The 21,334-nt window shown below is 38.4% G+C and overlaps 1 protein-coding gene across 4 annotated transcripts in view; it reads left to right on the top strand.

Moving 5' to 3' along the window:
• Positions 1 to 21,334, top strand: part of TANC2 (tetratricopeptide repeat, ankyrin repeat and coiled-coil containing 2) — a 356,371-nt gene that overhangs the window by 107,516 nt on the left and 227,521 nt on the right. For 2 of the 4 annotated variants that reach the window (XM_081218265.1, XM_081218264.1), the window contains exon 4: positions 15,200 to 15,271. In XM_081218265.1, the coding sequence (XP_081074391.1) occupies positions 15,200 to 15,271 (72 nt within the window). Of the gene's footprint in view, positions 1 to 15,199; positions 15,383 to 21,334 lie in introns of all 4 variants that reach the window. The other 2 variants (XM_081218263.1, XM_081218262.1) reach the window with 1 other exon arrangement.

Here is a 21,334-nt window from a genome sequence, read left to right as displayed (position 1 = left end):
TAGAAAGATTTTGATTTAAAATATTTTTATCTGAATTCTGGCAAGAGAGAAAAATGACAAAAACCTCTTTGAAAAACTTCATAAGTTTTGTTGAAGGGTCATAAAGAGTTGGATAACAGGATGAGGAAGGAACCTATTAGTGAAGCCTAGGGTAAAATTATTATCTAGTAAATACATTTTGTGTTTTGTTTTGTTTGAGGACCAGGCTGGATTTAATAAATTTTATTCCTAGTGAAAGATTGAAGAGCTGGTTCCCACAAGGGGGCAGACTAAGACAGTCTGAAATCCTTGACACTATAAACAATATTTATTTTACATTCATAATTGATTTACTAAGAAGGAAGGGGAAGTCACCAGGGACTAGAAATGAGTAGAGAGACAACTGACTGGCCATCCCGTGAATGGTACCGTATATTGGGGGCATCCACCTGCGTCTTCACCAGCGCATGCGCGAACTTTTGGCAGGTTGGACACTCAGCTGTGGCTGTAGTCAGGTTGGCCTCAGTGAGCAGAAGCCCATACTGCTGAGCCCATGTATAAATTGCATTCCTGCTACCATGGCCTCTTTGTTAATGAGCCCATTGGGCAAAGATAGAATGGCTGGGTAAAGAGACTGGCTTAGTCCTCCAAACTGGTCATCTTATCTACAGGGTTATTAAGCACCTTCTCTGTAGAGTTTGCCCTTTGGTAAGCATTCACATGGGACATAAATTGCTTCATATTCTGTGCCCTTTCAAAGAGGTCTGTCCATATACCTTATCCCCAGATTCCCTTGTCACCAGTTCTCTAATTATTCCTTCCAAATCTCTGAATATCCAGTCATACCATTAAACACTGTCCATGAGTCAGTATAGAACAGTATCTCTGTCATCTCTCCTTCCAGGTGAAATGAACAACTAGGTATCCTGTTCAAACTTCTGGCCCTGGAAGGGTTTCCCTTCACCACTGTCCTTCAGGACCCCAGAATGGGGCTCTAGTATTGTTGTCATCTGCATGTTGTCATGCAGAAATATCAGTAAACAAGCTTGATTTTTCCCCCCTCAGTGAGATGGTCATAGAGAATTCTCCATGAGATAAAATATATCCAAATTGAGAGAAAAGAAGCAATATAGCAGGAATAGGAACCTTGGGCATCTGGGCCACTTGCTTATGCAAATTATTTATGCCTTCAGGACCTGCTCACGCCTGATCTCATGTACATCCCTTCCTTCTGATGATGAAGTGCTTCAGTACACACCCAACCATATTGCTTTGTTGGTCCAACAAAACTTAGTTCATGATGGACTGCCCAGGTCACATGGTAACATGGTGGCCCATGATCAAGCATTCATTCTAAGGCCCTGTGGTAAGCCAAAAGCTGTTTTTCAAAAAAGGGTAATAGTTATTTGTACCGGATGACATAGCTTTTTTACAGAATGCTGGAGATCTGGCCTGAGATTCACCTAAAGTTGTGCAATAACCATTCAAGATCCCTATCTAGCACAGATACGTCAAGCAACATTGGATCTACTGGGTTATATAACCCAAGTGGCAAAGCAGCTTTCACAGCAGCCCATATGTGTTGCAGAGCCTTCATTTGTTGTGGGCCTCTCTCACATCCAGCAGTCTTGGTAAATGGTTCATAGTTGCATACCCAAATGAGGAACAGATTGCCTCAAAAATCCAAGGAGGTCTACTGGGCATTGCACTTCTTTCTCAGTATTCAGAGAGAGCAGGTGCAGCAACTTCATCACCTTGGAAGGGATATCTTGAATTGCTCAAGACCATAGGGCTTACAGAAATTTTACCAGTGTGGAAGACCTGTGAATTTTTGTGGAATTGATTTCCCACCCTCTGGAGTGCATGTATTTTACCACAGTATTTAGATCAGTTGCTGCTTCTTGTTCACCAGTCTAATCAGCATGAAATTATTAGTGTAGTAGACCAGCATGGTGCCATTAGAATGGAAAGGCAGTTAAGGTCCCTGTGGATTGGATTATTACTAAGACCAGGAGAATTAATAGCAGGTAGGCCAGTGAAAATGTATAGCTAACCCTGACAGCTGAATGCTTACTGCTTATAATGATCTCATTCTCAGGTCTGTAGCTGCAGACCTGGTACCAGGGATATGTTGATTTGCTTTAGCAAGAAAACCACATCTAAAGCAGCAGCAGCAGTGGGATACACAACCTGAATAAGTTACAAAAATCCCTTGTCGTTCTCCAAGATTTGTCTTTCTTCTGCTTAGGCCATATCGATGAGTTGAATGGGAATGTGGTAAGAGTCATCACTCTAGGATCTTTCCAGTATTTAGTGATTGGATCATACTTTTTTTCTTATATTCTAGAAACTAAGTGAACTTGATTCTGGACATAGGTGTAAAGCTTTACTGTGCAATACAGTAGTCATTGACCACAGGTAGCTGTGAGTGCTTGAAATGTGACTGGTCCAAAAGGAGATGTGTTGTATGTGTAAACTACACACTAGATTTTGAAATTTTCTGTCTTCCTGTTTATTCAATAATGTTTGCCTTTACTTATTGAAGCATTGTTGTAGTAGTTGCTTTAAGGTCTTTGGTGTTTAATTCTAATATCTGTGTAATCTTGGGAATAACATCTGTTGACTTTTCCTTCTCATGTTGAGATTTCCCTGGATTATATCTTGGACATTTTGAATATTATGATATGAGACCCTAGGTTTTATTTAAGTTCTAAGGAGAAGGTTGGTGTGTGTGTGTGTGTGTCAGTGGCTAGTCAACCAGATTATGTTCAGGAAACAGATTCCTACCTGCATTCTCGGGGCTCTAGTTCCAACGTCAGTTCGGTTTTCTGAGCATTTCTATTTAGATCATTTCCATGTGTGTGACCCAGTGTCCATTCTGGGACCAGAGTGGTAGTAAGTATATCTTGTTGCTCTGTTCTTAAAGCCTATGGTATGGATGTTTAGGGTCACATCCATGCATGCAGAGCTCAGAGGTGAGCCCTGAAGTTCATATACAACTCTATGGGATTGTTTGCTTGATATCCCTCCACACCCCAATCTTACCAACATTTTCCAGCTCTCAGACTCTCCCTTGCCAGTAGTCTGGCTAAAAAACAGGGACTCTAGTTTTCCTGTTCCACTGTTCAATTCCTACAACTGTGTCTGTATCCAAGTCAAGTAATAAGAGGACAGAGAGATAAAAAGCAGTGAGGATTTGCCTCACACTCTTGGGATTACAATTCCTGGGGTCAGAAAAAAGGGTTCACTTCTCCCAGGGTTTTAGATACCTGCCCAGTCACCACTACCATCTCTCTGCTGCTACTGCCATAGAATTGGCTGGAGACCAGGATAGAAGAGAAGGGAAAAAGGAGGGATTTCCCTTAGTTTCTCAGACCAGCAAGGGCCCCCTTCCCTGTTCCTCACTAGAAAGGGAGGGATTTTCTTGGAGCTTTTTCTTACCCGGTGAACACTTCTCAGTTTGGGGCTGCCTTTGAGTCCAGGCGAGGCAATACCTGAGAAAACACATGGCCAACTCACCACCACGTCAATGGAACTTCACATTCTGTGCTTCTTTTCCAATCTGCCTGCTTCTGTTTATCTTCATAGTCTTCAGATAGGTACTCTACCCGTTCTTTTTGTTTGGTTGGTTTTTGGTTATAGATGTATTTGTTTTAAAAAACAGATTTTCTATTTTAGAGTAGTTTTAGGTTCACAGCAAAATTGAGTGGAAAGTACAGAGTTTCTATATATGCCTCTTGCACCCACACACCCACAGCCTCCCCCACAGTTAACATCCCAGCACCACAGTGGTACATTTGTTACAATAGATGAAGCAACATTGATGCATCATTATCACCCAAAGTTCATATTTTACATTAGGGTTCACTCTTTTTTTTTTTTTAAGGAAGCCTTTCATTTTTATTAAAAAAATTTTTTTTAATTAATTAATTTAATTTATTTTTTGGCTGCGTTGGGTCTTCGTTGCTGCATGCGGGCTTTCTCTAGTTGTGGCAAGGGGAGGCTACTCTTCATTGCGGTGCACGGGCTTCTCATTGTGGTGGCTTCTCTTGTTGTGGAGCACAGGCTCTAGACGCACGGGCTTCAGTAGTTGTGGCACGTGGGCTCAGTAGTTGTGACTCTCAGGCTCTAGAGCGCAGGCTCAGTAGTTGTGGCACACGGGCTTAGTTGCTCTGCAGCAGGTGGGATCTTCCTGGACCAGGGCTCGAACCCGTGTCCCCTGCATTGACAGGTGGATTCTTAACCACTGTGCCACCAGGGAAGTCCCCAGGGTTCACTCTTGATGTTGTACATTCTATGGATTTTGACAAATGTATAATGACATATACCTACTATTATAGTATCATGTAGAACAGCTTCACTGCCCTAAAAATCCTCTATACTCTAAATGTTCATCCTTCCCTCCCTACAGTCCCTGGAAACCACTGACCTTTTTACTGTTTCCATAGTTTTGCCTGTTTCAGAATGTCATATAGTTGGAATCATACAGTATGTACCCTTTTCCGATTGGTTTCTTTCACTTAGTAATACACATTTAAGGTTCCTCCATGACATCTCATGACTTGATAGCTCATTTCTTTTTAGTGCTGAATAATATTCTATTGTTTGGATGTACCAGTTTATCCATTCACCTACTGAAGGACATCTTGGTTGCTTCCAGGTTTTGACAGTTGTGAATAAAGCTGCCGTTAATATCCATGTGCAGGTTTTTGTATGGATATAAGTTTTCAACTCATTTGGGTAAATGCCAAGGAGCATGACTGCTGGATTGTAAGGTAAGAGTATGTTTAGTTTTGTAAGAAACTGCCAAACTGTCTTCCAAAGTGGCTGTACCATTCTTCATTCCCACCAGCAATGAACGAGAGATCCTGTTGCTCCACATCCTTACCAGCATTTGGTGTTGTCAGTGCTTTGGATTTTGGCCATTCTAATAGGTGTGCAGTGGTATCTTGTGTTGTTTTAATTTGCAGTTCTCTAATGACATATATTGAATGTCTTCTTCATATACTTATTTGCTTCTTTAGTGAGGTGTCTGTTCAGGTCTCTTCCTTGTTTTAATTTTTTTTCCTTGTCATTGAGTTTGTATACTTCGGATATATTTTAAAATATTTTCTCTCAGTATGAGGCTTGTGTTCTCATATTCTTGACAGTGTCTTTCATAGAGCAGACATTTTAAATTTTAATGAAGTCTAGATCATCAGTTATTGCTTTCGTGGATCATGCCTTCAAGGTTATCCAGATTTTCCATGTGATGTTCTAGGAGTTTTATATTTTTGCATATTACATTTAAGTGTGTGATCCATTTTGAGTTAATTTTTTATGAAGGGTGTAAGGTCTGTGTCTAGATTTATTTTGTTGGAGGTGGATGTCCAGTTGTCTAAGGATCATTTGTTGAAAAGACTATCTTTTCTCCAGTGTACTGCATTTGCTCCTTTGGCTATACTTACGTGGGTCTATTTCTGGGCTTTCTATTCTGTTCCATTGATTTGTCTGTCTGTTGTTTCATCAGTACCGCACTGCCTTGATTACTGTAGCTTTATAGTACGTCTTGAAATTCAGTAGTGTCAGTCCTCCATCTTTGTTCTTGCCCTTCAAATATTGAGTTGGGTATTCTGGGTCTTTTGCCTCTCCATATAAATTTTAGAATCAGTTTTTCTTTCTTATTTATTTAATTTTTATGGCTGCATCTGGTCATAGTTGTGGCACATGGGATCTTCATTGAGGCATGCGGGATCATTCGTTGTGGCACATGGGCTCTTTGTTGCTGTGCACGGGCTTCTCTCTAGTTGTGGCGCATGGGTTTTCTCTCTCTACTTGCAGCACATGGGCTTCAGAGCACGTGGGCTCTGTAGTTTGCAGCACATGGGCTCTCTAGTTGAGGCGTACAAGCTCAATAGTTGTGGCGCATGGAATTAGTTGCCCCGCAGCGTCGTGTGTGGGATCTTAGTTCCCCGACCCGGGATCGAACCTGCATCCCCTGCATTGTAAGGTGGATTCTTCACCACTGGACCACTAGGGAAGTCCCTAGAATCAGTTTTTCAGTATCAACAAATATTGATTGGGTTTGCATTAAGTCTGCTAGATCAGTTTGGGGAGAATTGACATTTTGACAGTATTGATGCTTTGTATCCATGAACATGGAGTTTCTCTCCATTTATTTAGATCTTCTTTGACTTCTTTCATCAGAGTTTTGTAGTCTTCCTCATAGATCTTCTATATATTTTGTTAGAATTATACCTAAGTATTTCATTTTTTTAATTCACAGTTTGATATATATATTCCAACATCTTTGCCATATCTGAGGCTGGTTCTGATGCATGCACTGTCTCTTCATATTGTTTTTTGTTTGTTTGTTTTGTTTTTTTAACTTTTAGTATGCCATGTAAGTTTCTGCTGAAAGGTGAATATGGTGTACTGGATAAAATGAACTGCGGTAAATAGTAATGTAATTTTAGGGTAGGAGTGGGGTGGGAGACATTCTGTAGTCCTATGATTAAGTCTCAGTCTTTTGGTGAGCCTGTGCCCCTGGACTGTGAACTTTACCAGTGCCTCTGAGTTACTGTGTTCCATTGATTTTGTGTCCATTCTTTTACCAATACCACATACTGTCTGGATTACAGTAACTTTACATTAGTCTTGAAATGAGGTGCTGTGAGACTCCAAACTTTGATTTTACTGTTCAAAATTATTTTATCTATCCTCGTCCCTTTGTTTTTACATGAGTTTAAAATCAGCTTTTTGATTTCTACCAAAACAATTGCCTGCTGGATTTTCATTAGGATTGCTTTAAACCTATAGATCACTTTGAGACCTAGCATCATAAAATCTTCAGATCCATGAACAGGTCAATAGTATACCTCTCCATTTAGGTCTTTGATTTCTTTCATCAGTGTTTTGTAGTTTTTAGCATACAAATATTGTACATATTTTGTTAGATTTCTTCCTAATTATTTCATGTTTTTAATGGTGCTATTTTAATGTTACTGGTTTAAATTTTTTTTTATTTTCTGCATATTCATTGCTGGAATATAGGAAGACATTTGCTTCTTGTATACGGACTCTGTAATCTTTGAGTTTGCCTAACTTACTTGTTTTTTTCTAGTGGATTTTTTTGTAGATTACTTAAAATTTTCTGCATAGGCAGTCATGTTGTCTGATTACATGACCCCGTACTAGCTATTACACTTCTCTTGGCCTGTTTCCTGCCTGATATATGGACTTGTTATGAGACTGTTACTGAGTCACAGAGTGCTATAAGTTAAAAGGATATTTGGAATAATTTTAGGCAAAACCCCTTTGTTTCTGAAATATGTAAAAGCCCTTTGACTTTAGGGACTAGTTTATCACGATGCTCTGTTTTGTTTTGTTTCTCTGTGTACTTTTTAAAAATAAACTTTTAATAACATATAAACTGGAAAATTCATAAGTCATGTATACAGTTTAATGAATTATCATGCTAGAGGCTTTTGATTTATAAGTTTTATTTTTGGTTATTTATGTAACTTGAAAAATTAGAAAACAGTTCTGTAGAATAGGTACGGCCTTCAGCTAAAGAATTTCTTTATTAACTTGAACTTTAATATCTTGTAATCATCTGTACTAAATATAAGACTTAGGACTGAAATTTTTATTGAGTCATAATTACTCCTAACATTTCTTTAGTGTCCATATACTTGATATCCCTGTGCTATCTTTCTTTTTTTTTTAAACAATCTATTTATTTTATTTATTTACTTTTGGCTGCGTTGGGTCTTCATTGCTGCGTGCAGGCTTTCTCTAGTTGCAGGGAGTGAGGGCTACTCTTCGTCGCTGTGCACAGGCTTCTCACTGCGGTGGCTTCTCTTGTTGCGGAGCATGGGCTCTAGGTGCACAGGGTCAGTAGTTGTGGCTCTCAGGCTCTAGAGTACAGGCTTAGTAGTTGTGGCGTACGGACTTAGTTGCTCCATGGCATGTGGGATCTTTCTGGACCAGAGCTCGAACCCGTATCCCCTGCGTTGGCAGGCGGATTCTTAACCACTGTGCCACCACGGAAGCCCTCCCTGTGCTATCTTAATTCAACTTTTGAATATCTAATCACTGGGTATCCAGCAAAACTGATTTTTTTCTGTCATATTAGCAGTTTATTTTATTCTGCCATATCTCTATCACATTATTTCAGTCACTTTTATTCAGTTGATTATAGCAGGAAAAGTGAGTGGCAGGAAAATGAAGATTGAGTAATTTGGGGTACCAGTAAATATCATCTTACATGCTTGGTAAATTGGATTTCTTTTTTTTTTTTTTTAACATTTATTTTTTTACTCAGCTGTGCTGGGTCTTAGTTGCGGCACGGGGGTCTTCATTGCTGCATACGGGATCTTTGTTGCAGCATGCAAACTCTATATTTGTGGCAAGTGGGACCTAGTTCCCTGACCAGGGATTGAACCCGGACCCCCTGCATTGGGAGTGTGGAGTCTTAGCCACTGGACCACTGGGGAAGTCCTGGTAAATTGGATTTCAAATTTTTTACTTCCTTCCTGTTATAAAATTATACATCCATTCCTTTTGCTATGCAGCTTTTCAGTGGTTCCCACTGAAATGCACCAGGTGTATTTCCATGCCCCATTGATGTTGTTCTTGGACTTGCTTGGGCCAGTAAAATATTAGTGAACAGAGGTCTTAAATATGCTCCTCTGATTTAACTTGGTCTCCTGCAGCCCTGTGACCTACCATGACAAGAGTGTGCCCCACATATTCACTGCCCCTTCAGTGACTAGGCCCAATATGAATGACACATTGGAATAGTACTGAACTCGATAACCCAACCAAGATCAGCTGACCTACAGTCAATCTGCAGACTCATGAGCATAAAGGTGAATGTTGTAGACTACAGAGATTTTGAGGTTGTTAGTTACCCAAGAAAAACTGACTAATACAGTTAAATTCTGTTAATGCATACCAGTACTTTTCTTTACTTGAAACATATATTTTTAGTTTTTTCTCTGTATTTATAGAGCAGAGAAGATAGAGGAAAATATTTTTAAGCAAAAAAGTAAACTAGGACATCCATACTGGACTAATTGCAGTATTATTCCTTAAGGAGTATTATTAGATTCTAAAATTATCAGCTAAGTTTCTTTTGTTTTTTGTTTTTTTTGTGGTACGCGGGCCTCTCACCGTTGTGGCCTCTCCCATTGCGGAGCACAGGCTCCAGACGCGCAGGCTCAGCGGTCATGGCTCATGGGCCCAGTCGCTCCGCGGCATGTGGGATCTTCCCAGACCAGGGCACGAACCCGTGTCCCCTGCATTGGCAGGTGGACTGTCAACCACTGCGCTACCAGGGAAGCCTATCAGCTAAGTTTTAACATTAGAACATTTCAAGTGAAAAGAGATACTTCACTAAATCAAATGCATTCTTCTAGATATATTGTCTTTAAGCAATCTAGTGCTGATTTTTCTTTAGGGAATTATTACACTAATGACATGCCTCTTTGTAAACCTGTAAAATACTATAATTCCATATAAATCAGTCTCATGTCTATTCATGAAAGCCCAAAGATTAGAAATCTATTAATAAAAAGACTTGAAAAATAGGTCTAGGAGATCTCATCTGATCACAGTTCCAGAGAGAAAGAGAAGAGAACTGTTGGGAGAAAAGAATTGGTCAACATAGTAAAGGAAAGGATCCAGTGACTAATGAGAAATAAAAAGTTAAGACCTATTCTGGTAAAATTTTTGAAATCCAAAGATAAGGAATAAGTCCTAGATTTCTACCAACAGAAGTTTGGGGGAAAGGTAATAGTGATCTGGACTATGGTAGTGATAGGAGAAATGAAGAGAACATGGTAGATTTGAACTCTATATGAGGTTGATAATCTGCAGAATAGCTATTGCATTTGTTGCAATGGGATGTGATGGGAAGAAATGAATGATTACTAGTCTTCTGGTTTGAATAAATATGTGAGTAGGTGGTAAATAGCTACGTAATATTTTTTAATTGAGGTAACTTACCATTTTAACCGTTTTAATGGGTACAATTCAGTGGTTTTAGTACATTTACAATGTTGTGCAACCATGACTGCTATATAATCCATCACCCCAAAAGGAAACCATGTACCTATTAAGCAGTCACTCCCCATTCCTGTAGTCATCCCTGGCAACCACTAATCTACTTTCTGTCTGGATTTGCTCATTCTGAACATTCATATAAATGGAATCATACAACATGTGACATTGTTTTTTGTCTGGCTTCTTTCACTTAGTAGAATGTTTTCAAAGTTTATCAGTGTTGTAGCATGAATAAAGCCTTCATATTTTTATTGCTAAATAATATTTCATTGTATAGATATACCACATTTTGTTTATTGATTCATCAGTTAATGACATTTGAGTTGTTTCTGCTTTTTGGCTATTATGAATAATGCTTCTGTGAACATTCATGTTCAGGTTTTTGCTTGAAAACCTGTTTTCATTGCCTGTGGGTATATACATAGAGGAGGGATAGCTGGGTTGTATGGTAATTCTGTGTCTAACGTTTTGAGGAACTGCCAAACTGTTTTACACAGCAGCTGTACCATCTTATATTCCCACCAGCAATGTATGAAGGTTCTAATTTCTCCACATCCTTAACCAACACTTCTTTGTTGTTGTTGTTGTTTTAATAGCCATCCTACTGGGTGTGAAATGGTATTTCATTGTGTCTCTGATTTGCATTTCTTTAATGACTGATGATATGAGTATCTTTTTATGAGCTTATTGTCCATTTGTATTGTACATTTCTCTTTGGAGAAATGTCTGCTCAAGCTTTTTGCCTACTTTTAAATTGCATTGTGTCTCTTTTTGTGGTTGAGTTCTAGGAGTTCTTTTTATGTTCTTGATTCTAGACTTTTTTTTTTAAGTTTTTTATTTTAAAACTTTTTTTTGGCCGTGCCAGTCTGGCATGTGGGATCTTAGTTACCCAACCAGGGATTGAACCTGTGCCCCCTTCAGTGGAAGCACGGAGTCTTAACCACTGGACTGCCAGGGAAGTCCCCTCAATTCTAGACTCTTATCAGATAAATGATTTGCAAATATTTTCTCCCATTCTGAGGGTTGTCTTCACTCTCTTGATAGTGTCCTTTGATGCACAAATGTTTTATCTTCCAGTTTGCTAATTCTCTCTTCATCTGTGTCTAATCTGTTTTTTCAATCCATCTATTGAGTTTTTATTTTCATAATTCATTGCTGAAATTCTAAACGTTTACTTTTTTTTAAATATTAAGCATGTTAATTTTTTTCTTTTTACATAACATGACAATTTTAATACAGCATTTGGTCAGCATTTCTCAATAGAAACTCTCAGCACTTTTGACTCAGTAATTGACTGTGTCTAGGAGCCATGATGTATATTAGGTCTCCAGAACTTATTCATCTAATAACTGAAAGTTTTTACCCTTTGACCAACATCTCCTTTTGCCACCACCACTCTCCTCTCTACTACTATGATTTTGACCTTATTTTTTAGATTCCACATATAAGTGAGATTACATAGAGATTATTTCTTTCTGTGTCTGGTGGCTTATTTCACTTAGCATAATGTCCTCCAGGTTCATCCCTATTGTTGCAAGTGGAAGGAGTTCCTTCTTTTTTAAGGCTGAATAATATTCCTCAGAGAGGGAGGGAGAGAGAGAGAGAGAGAGAGAGAGAGAGAGTGTGTGTGTGCGTGTGTGTGTGTGTGTGTGTAAAATCACATTTTCTTCATCCATCCATCCATTGACAGACACTGAAATTGTTTCTATATTATGGCTACTTTGAATAATGCTGCAGTGAACATGGGAGTGCAAGTATCTCTTTGAAATAGTAATTTTATTTCCTTTTGATATATACTCAGAAGTAGGTTTGCTGGCTCATATGGTAGTTCTATTTTTAATTTTTTGAGGAATCTCCATACTGTTTTTTGTAATGGTTGTACCAATTTACATTCCCACCAACAGGGTATAGGGGTTCCTTTTTCTCTACATCATTGCCAATACTTAGTATCTTTTGACTTTTTGGTAATAGCTGTCCTAACAGGTGTGAGGTGGTATCTCATTGTGATTTTGATTTTTGTGATTGATGATTGTTGATGTTGAGTACATTTTCGTGCGCCTGTTGCCCATTCGTATGTCTTCTTTGGAAAATATTTATTCAGGTCCTTTGCCCATTTTTAAAAATTTTTATTTATTTATAGTTATTTTTTTGGCTGTGTTGGGTCTTCATTGCTGTGCGTGGGCTTTCTCTAGTTGCGGTGAGTGGGGGCTACTCTTTGTAGTAGGGTGTGGGCTTCTCATTGCAGTGGCTTCTCTTGTTGAGGAGCATGGGCTCTAGGCACGCAGGCTTCAGTAGTTCTGGCTCACGGGCTCTAGAGTGCAGGCTCATTAGTTGTGGCGCATGGGCTTAGCTGCTCTGCGGCATGTGGGATCTTCCTGGACCAGGGCTCAAGCCCATGTCCCCTGCGTTGGCAGGCGGATTCTTAACCACTGCGCCACCAGGGAAGTCCTGCCCATTTTTTAATTAGGTTTTTTGTTTGTTTGTTTTATTTTGCTATTGAGTATGAGTTCTTTACATATTTTTAGTATTAACCCCTTAACAGATACTTGGTTTGCAAACATTTTCTCCCAATCTGTAGGTTACCTTTTCATTTTGTTGATGGTTTCCCTTGCTGTGCAGAAACTTTTTAGTTTGATACAGTCTCACTTGTTTTGCTTTTGTTTTTGTTGCTTCTGCTTTTGATGTCAAATCCAAAAAAAATCATTTTCAAGATGAATTTCATGGACTTTCCCCCCTGTGTTTTCTTCTAAGAGCTTTATGGTTTCAGGTCTTCGGTTTAAGTTTTAACCCATTTTCAGTTGATTTTTGTGTATAGTGTAGGATAAGGATCCAGTTTCATTCTTTTGCATGTGGATATTCAGTTTTTCCAATGCTATTTATTGAAGAGACTATCCTTTCCCCATTGTATATTCTTGGTGCCCTTGTCAAAGATTAGTTGACCGTATATGCATGGGTTTATTTCTAGGTTCTCTATTCTGTTCCATTGATCTATGTGTCTGTTTTTGTGCTAGTACCAAATTGTTTTCCTACTGCTTTGTAATATAACTTGAAATTAGGAAGTGTGTTGTGCCTCCAGTTTTGTTCTTCTTGCTCAAGATTACTCGATTATGTTAGCTATTCAGAGTCTTTTGTGGATCCATGCAAATTTTAGAGTTGCTTTTTCTATTTCTGTGAAAAAATGCCATTGGAATTTTGATAGGGACTACATTGGATCTGTAGATTACTTTGGGTAGTATGGACATTTTAACAATATTAATTCTTACAGTCCATGAATATAAGATGTCTTTCCATTTATTTGTGTCTTCAGTTTCTTCATCAGTGTCTTATAGTTCTCAATGTGCAGATCTTTCACCTCCTTGGTTAAATTCATTCTTAAGTATTTTAATCTTTTTGGTGTTAAGCATACTACTTTAAATTCTGTGTCTTATTATTCCATAGTCTGTATTCCCTCTGAGACTATTTTGCATGGTCTTTCTGATTTGCTTTTTTCATGTTCTCTCTTTGTTATTGTTAGTTAAGGACCAGATATTGTATATGAAAAATTGTGGAAGTATTTTGAGATCTGTGATGATGTTATCTTCTTCTAAGAAGATTTATGTTTGTTTTTGGCAGGGACTAGCAATCCAAGATTGCCTTAATTAAATTTTGTGGTAGACATTTGGAGATGAGCTTCAGTCCTGTAAAGGCCAGTCTAGTTTTTTTTTTTAATAAATTAATTTATTTATTTTTGGCTGCGTTGGGTCTTTCTTGCCGCATGTGGGCTTTCTCTAGTTGCAGAGAGCGGGGGCTACTCTTTGTTGTGGTGCACAGGCTTCTCATTGTGGTGGCTTCTCTTGTTGCGGAGCATAGGCTCTAGGGTGTGTGGGCTTCAGTAGTTGTGGCATGCAGCCTCCGTAGTTGTGGCTTGTGGGCTCTAGAGCGCAGACTCAGTAGTTGTGGCACATGGGCTTAGTTGCTCCGCGGCATCTGGGATCTTCCTGGACCAGGGCTCTAACCCGTGTTCCCTGCATTGGCAGGCAGATCCTTAACCACTGCGCCACCAGGGAAGTCCATAGTTTTGGTTTATACTCACTCATAGAATGTAGCCCTTTGAGGTTCCAAACAAAAGTGTTGGAGTTTTACCAGCTCCCCCTTCGCAGCTTGGTTCTCCAGCCATTCCAGTACTTGTCTTCCCAGCTGTAAAACTGTCAATGGCTTCTTACCCTTTCAGATGCCACGAAGTAAAGAGTGGCCCCAAATACCATGTCTCAGTCTTCTCCCTGTAATTCTTCATCATGCTATTAACTCTCCAGTGCCTTCAGGAAGATTTTTTAAATGTATATAGTTGTAGTTTTCTTAGGGAAAGGTTGGTCTGAAGTATATAACCTGCCATTACCAGAAGTAGAAGTCAACAGTACGTAAGTGGAAGTAAACAGCATATCATTTACTCTTTTTTTAAATGTTTGAGCAGATTCAAAAATCAACCATAGGGCTTCCCTGGTGGCGCAGTGGTTGACAGTCCGCCTGCCGATGCAGGGGACACGGGTTCGTGCCCCGGTCTGGGAAGATCCCACATGCCTCGGAGTGGCTAGGCCCGTGAGCCATGGCCACTGAGCCTGAGCGTCCGGAGCCTGTGCTCCGCAACGGGAGAGGCCACAACAGTGAGAGGCCCGCGTACCGCCAAAAAAAAAAAAAAAAAAAATCAACCATATAATGTTAGTCTTACCCATTTATATTTTCATGTACATTCTTGGAGAAAGAGAATAAGAAATAGAGTTACAGTGATCCTACTAGGAATTGCACAGATTGGATTGTCAAGCAGGGGAATATCTTCTTTCATGTTTGTCTTCTCAGGGACAGTTGAAGACTATTGCTGTAATCATAACACTTGTTGCATTGTACTGTAATTACTTTTTATATGACTATGTTGTTCATGAGACAGTGAGCCCCTTACAAGGAGGAATCCTGTCTTATTCATGTTCACTTTCCTAGTGCTGAACCTGAAGTTAAGTACCCAGTTATGCAGAAATGAATCTGTGTGCTGGGAATTCCTTATTTTCTTTTCACAGTGAAAAATCAATATCAGTGTACACTGTGCTGAGTCATCCAAAAAGATAAATTTTAATAGAGAAGAATTTTAGTAAAAGAATATTTTCTCACCAGCTCTTTTCTCCCATTCTCTTCTATGCAACAGGTGGCATCTCCACAGAAAGCGACTGTGCTTTTGAGCCAGACTACGCCGTCCCACCACTTCCAGTGAGTGAAGGTATGCAGCACATTCGGATTATGGAGGGCATGTCTCGCTCTCTTCCATCCTCCCCCTTACTCACACATCAGTCTATCAGTGTTCGGCTCCAACCTGTGAAGAAGTTAACTGGTAAGGACTTTACCTAAATTTAGTATATTTAACAGGAAACCTAACAGTGTGGCACTCTAGGTCATATCAGATATGTTTATGTGCATCTCTAGGTTTTTCGTCTTTGGCCTTACTAATGTCACAGACTCTTGGAAAGTGGAGCTCCTACTGATTTTAGTTTAGGGAATTAGAATAGTGCTCCATTTGACAGATTGTTGTATTTATTTCCTAAATGATCCATCTGTTGTGGACATATTTTTCTAGGCTTTCAGGAAATTTTCAGTTTTGCCAGAATATACTGTTGTTCTGATTGCATTTATCAGCTTGTTCATGTCAGATTACCAAATGGAGATATTGTAATTTTAGAATAATAAACGCTTCGTAGTTTAGCAAAGGTACATCAGTTTGAAATCCTGATTTGTATATTTCATACCTGTTTTTAAAAGCTGATCTAGATATTTACCTCTCCATGGTACAGTACTCCAACTTGTTAGGATAATTACTATAATTCATAAGTTGTGGATTGACTTGAATATGATCTCACAGTATGCATTGTGCAGTCAGAACAAGTTGTTAGGTATGAAACTGTGTCTTGATTAAATGAACTTTTATCCCTTAAAGCTTTTTCAGGGAAGAAATTTTAATATATTAAATGATACTTATGTGCGAAAATATGTACACCTGGATCACTTTGTCAGGTTTCTTTTAACATTATTAGTTTATATCAACATCAGTAAGTTGACTGGTATTGAATGGATTATGATTGTATGGATGCAAGAAATGAAGTCATTCCCAAAGGCTATAATGACTTCCTCCTATGTGTCTGGCATTGAGTTAGACAGTAGTGTTGATTATTGAATGACAATTCAAAAGAAAATAAGATGATAGAGGGGGAAATAAGATTTTTCACTCTTCCATCTATTTTGAATGAAACTTTTACAATGTTTATAATTTTCATTAAAATAATAGTACTTCTTTATTCTGTAGTTCCACAGAGCATAACTTATGCTTCTTTACAACCTGCACAAAGCATAAGTTATGCCTCTTATATTTTTTTATTGTTTTTTTTTAGGCATCTTCAAATGACTGAGTCAAAGTCTACTTTGATTCTTGGGTCATTAGGTAAAAATCAGTAAAGTAGCTTAATAACATTTTACTAAAATACTTATTCCTTCTGTTATCTAAAAACAGGGTAAGTTTTATGTGATTGGGCTTGAGTAAAAATTTCAGTGCTTAGAAATCCCTGCTTTTTCTTACAGTTTAAGGTATTACTGAAAATACAGATAATCAAATCTGATGGCTGTCAAGTGACATGCTTCATTTTACTACACATATTGGAAGAACTAGTAAGAAAAATTCAGTTTCCTTATAGAAGTTAGCTGAATTGCCTGAGGTTTTAGAGATAGCACTTTCCTATCCCATTAGCCTATCCCAGTTTGAACTTTAACTTAAATAGACAACCTTTAGATGACCTAAAAGATAAATACATATACTAACAAAGTCAGCACCATGCCTGATATCACAGAGATAGTACAGGGAAGCAGTGATAGGAAGTACACTTGGTTAATTACAGGTATGAACTATTCAGTTTTAATTTTACAGTGCTCGAAGTATAAGCATCCTCTCAAATAATTTTATTTACTGAAGAGGTTGTCAGAGGCCTAAGAATTTGAAGTTTGAGAACACATTTTTAAATATCTGAATGAAAGAAATCTGTCTCCTGAAAGAGGATACCATGAAAATTTTTCTGTGGCCAATTTTCTGCCAAGTGAATTAGATGATAAGAATTTTCTGGTTTAACCTGGAATTAAACTACTTTGAAATTTAAATTAAAAACATTATTTAGTAGATTATTCATCAGTTATCTTTCCTTTCCTAATTATATTTTGTTATAAATAAGTAAAAAGAACTTTGTATGGGAAAAGATTAACTGACCATAAGGAAATGTCCTTCAGAGAATGGTTCTTAACAAAATACGTTAATTTAATATGGCCATTAGGGCTACACTTCCTAATTTATGCATTTCCATTCATTTAAACTTCCAACTACCTTGTCTTTCTTGTATTCATATTACAACCAAACTGAATAAGCAGGGTCAGAATAGTTATTTTCTTCTGTTTTCTTTCTGACTTTCTAATATTTAGTCTCCTGTCTCTGCTATGGTCAGGGTAGTTTGCTCATTATTCTTCTGTGCTTTTTTTTTTTTTTTCCCACTGTTGTGGCCTCTCCCGTTGCGGAGCACAGGCTCCGGATACGCAGGCCCAGCGGCCATGGCCTACGGGCCCAGCTGCTCCACAGCATATGGGATCTTCCCGGACCGGGGCACGAACCCGTGTCCCCTGCATTGGCAGGTGGACTCTCAACCACTGCGTCACCAGGGAAGCCCTCTTCTGTGCTTTTCACTTAATCATTAAACAAATATTTGTTTAGGACCTACTATATGCCAGGCACTGCTCTAGATACAGTAAATAGAATAGAGGAAAAGACAGTTGAGTCTCCTGCCTTCAAGGTATTTATATTCCATTTGGGAGGGAGACTGATAATAAACATATAACCAATAAATAAATAATTTTAGATAGTAACTAGTACTGTGAAGGTGATAAACTAGGAAAAGGGATAGAGAAAGACTGGGATAGAGGTAGGTTCTTTCTTTGAAGTGATCAGGGAGAGTCAGAGAAGGAGATATTTGAACTGAGGTCTGAATAACAAAAAGAAGCCAGCCATGGGAAGATCTGGGATCGGAGCCTTCCAGGCAGAGGGAACAGCGGGAACAGAAGTCCCTAAAGCAGAAAGCAGCGTTGGCATGTTCAAGGGTTAGAAAGAAGGCAGGCGTGTTGTCAGCAAAATAAGTCAGAGGTGGGGGGAGTATGAAATAATTGAAGAGGTAGGCAGAAGCCAGAGTTTTTAGAATCATGGTAAGGAACCTACTCTGTAGGATTTTAAGCAGAGCTGGAATGGGATGTAATATGATCTGATATAGCTTTTAATCATATCTTGGTGGCAAATGTGCTAGGAGTAGAGTATGGGGCTCTGGAGTATCTCATTAACCTTGGGTGTGTTTTCCTGATCTTTAATAGATCTTTAACTTCTAACAAGTTAATAGAGGTTGAAAAGACAATCTTTTTTTTTTTTGGTTTTATCTCGTAAAACATAATGGAGCAACCTTTTCCTATTATTGTATAACCTTTGTGCTCTCAGCGTGTTTGTCTTCTACACACAGGTGTATATGAAGGTCCATTTCCAAATACTTTGACTCCTCTTTAGTCTCGAGGGAGTGAGAATGGGGAAAGGTTTGCTCAAGAATAAAGACATGTAATTGGAAGCTGGAAAACTAATTATATATGTATATATTAAATATGTATATTTAGAATATATATCACTATCCTGTACAGAAACAAGTTACCGTAAAAGTGATCAAGAGAAAAACAGGCTCTGTGGTCATACTGCTTGATTTTGTATCCCAGCTCTGAGAAAGTCACTTTACTACTACCTGCTTCTGTTTCTTCATCTGCAAAATGGGGTTAACAATACCTCCTACCTCATGGATAGTCAGGTCTATAACCCATTGATGGTTATCACATTGCTTAATACTGTGTTTGGCAAATAATAAATACTCAGAATGTGTTCACTGCTATTGTTAACAAAATTATTAAATTCGGTGAGAAGTTTTTAAAAATTTCTTTTAGCATTAGACACCAGTTTGGAACTTTAAAACTTTGCACATTTTAAAAATTATACTTTTTAATGAGTAATAGTAATAATGATAATAATTCTCATTTGAGTGCCTGTTGTGTTGACATACACATGTAAACTCATGTATTCTTCACATGTATCTCAATTTTACACATGAATAAATTAAATCTTAGAGAGGTAAAATGTCTTGCTCAAAATGATACAACTAGGAAACGGTCAGAGCCAAGATTAATACCTAGGCCTTTAAACCCTAAATGTGTCTCATTTTACCAATGAAAAAATTGAGGTTTAGAGAACTTAACCAACTCACCCAAGGCATCTGGTATATCACTTAAGACTTTTTTGTTAAAAAAAGTAACATAGCCAAATGGTTTAAGCCAATATAGGGAAACTAGAAGACCTAGAGGTTAGTCAAGCCTCAAGGTTCACTTGCTCAGTGGATGTTGCTCTGCATTGGGGGAGGCGTGGAAGAGAGTGTGCAGAAACATACCGTTGGCCCCAGTAACTGTGGTCATGGGATTGCCCCCGTCCTCTGGATTCTTACTCAGTGACCTTTTCCAGATGCTTTGTTCATAATATCATAAAGCCCCTCAGCATACTTCTTAAAATATAGATAATTGGGAGTGCCAGTAGTTCACTCATTCAACACTTAATGAATTTACACTGTCTGCCTACTATGTACACTGTAGGTTTAGTAAAAGTTAAATTTTGAGTATTCATACTGTTAGTAGGGCTATAAATTGGTACACCCTTTTTTAATTAAAGTCTTTAAAATTTTATCTATTCATTTATTTATTTATGGCTGCGTTGGGTTGCTGTACGCGGGCTTTCTCCAGTTGTGTCAAGCGGGGGCTACGCTTCATTGCAGTGCGCGGGCTTCTCATTGCGGTGGCTTCTCTTGTTGTGGAGCATGGGCTCTAGGCACGTGGGCTTCAGTAGTTGTGGCTCGTGGGCTCTATAGCGCAGGCTCAGTAGTTGTGGCCACGGGCTTAGTTGCTCCACGGCATGTGGGATCTTTCCGGACCAGGGATCGAACCTGTGTCCCCTGCATTGGCAGGTGGATTCTTTTTTTTTTTTTTTTCAATTTTTAGAAACTTTATTTTCCATCAACCTATTTCCCATTTTAAGAGTTTGTGGAAGAACAGTTTTAAGACCACTCAGTGGTTGTTCCTACCCACTCGGTGGCCTGAGCAGTGGGAGCTGCAGACCAGTCTTCAGTGGCAGGCTGAGCACTCCAATCTTCAGTGGGGAACTGCTGAATAGGCACAGAGGGCACCTGGCAGGTGGATTCTTAACCACTGCGCTACCAGGGAAGTTCCAGTACACCCTTTTTGTAGAACAGTTTGAAATATGTATCAAAATTGTAATGCACATAATCTTTGACACAACAATTTTATTGCTAAGATAGTATTTTATAAATAAATTTGAACAAATTTGAAATGTATATGTGTGTATGTATATATATAGTTTATGTAGTAGAAAAATGAAAATCTAAATATCAATAATCGTAATCCACTTGTGTTTTTAAATGATATGCAAACATACACACATCACAGGTGCATTCATTTGGTGGAGTGGAGATAGGATAGCTCTAACTCAAAAGCAGGAGGAGAATGACATGAATTTTGTTATATATCCTTCTATCATGTTTGTATTTTTATGTGTAAAACCCAATGTATCTCATGAGGCGATATAATGAAATGGACCCTGACTGCCCTTTTCTAATTGTGTCAACTTGTGCAAAGTTGCTTTGTCTCTATACTTCAGTTTCCTTGTTTCTAAAATAAGGATAATAATAGTATTTACCTCATAGGACTATAAGAGAATTGGATGAGTTGGTTTGTGTAAAAGCTCATAAAACAGCGTCTGGTATAGAATAAGTAGTCCAATAAATGTTAGCAACGGTCATTATTATAATTTTAAAATAGATTTGAGTGACTTTCTGTCAGCTGTCAAATATGAATTCTGAGCCTTTGGAAGATGACCTTCAAGTAATTTATTTAATAGCCTTAAGTAAGTCCCTCTCCTGAGGAGTAACCTTAAAATACTGATATCAAAAGGATTACTGGGAATACTAATTAGTATTAGCCTCTGGGAAAAGATTTTTTGGCCTTATTTTTAAAGTATTTGCTACCAATAGATTGTAATGACCAAGTGGCAATCCAATTTAGATGGTAAATAAGTTACAGTAACCAGTCTGATCATGCTGCAGCCTAGTTATTTTAGATGCTAGCTAAGGCCAAAATATTATTTTAAAATACGTTATTAATAAAATGGAAT

This window comes from Mesoplodon bidens (assembly GCF_964165515.1).
Source record: "Mesoplodon bidens genome assembly, chromosome: 19".
NCBI classification, from domain to species: domain Eukaryota; kingdom Metazoa; phylum Chordata; class Mammalia; order Artiodactyla; family Ziphiidae; genus Mesoplodon; species Mesoplodon bidens.
The sequence above is the reverse complement of the archived record's forward strand: the minus strand, read 5'-3'. Positions and strand labels throughout refer to the sequence as shown.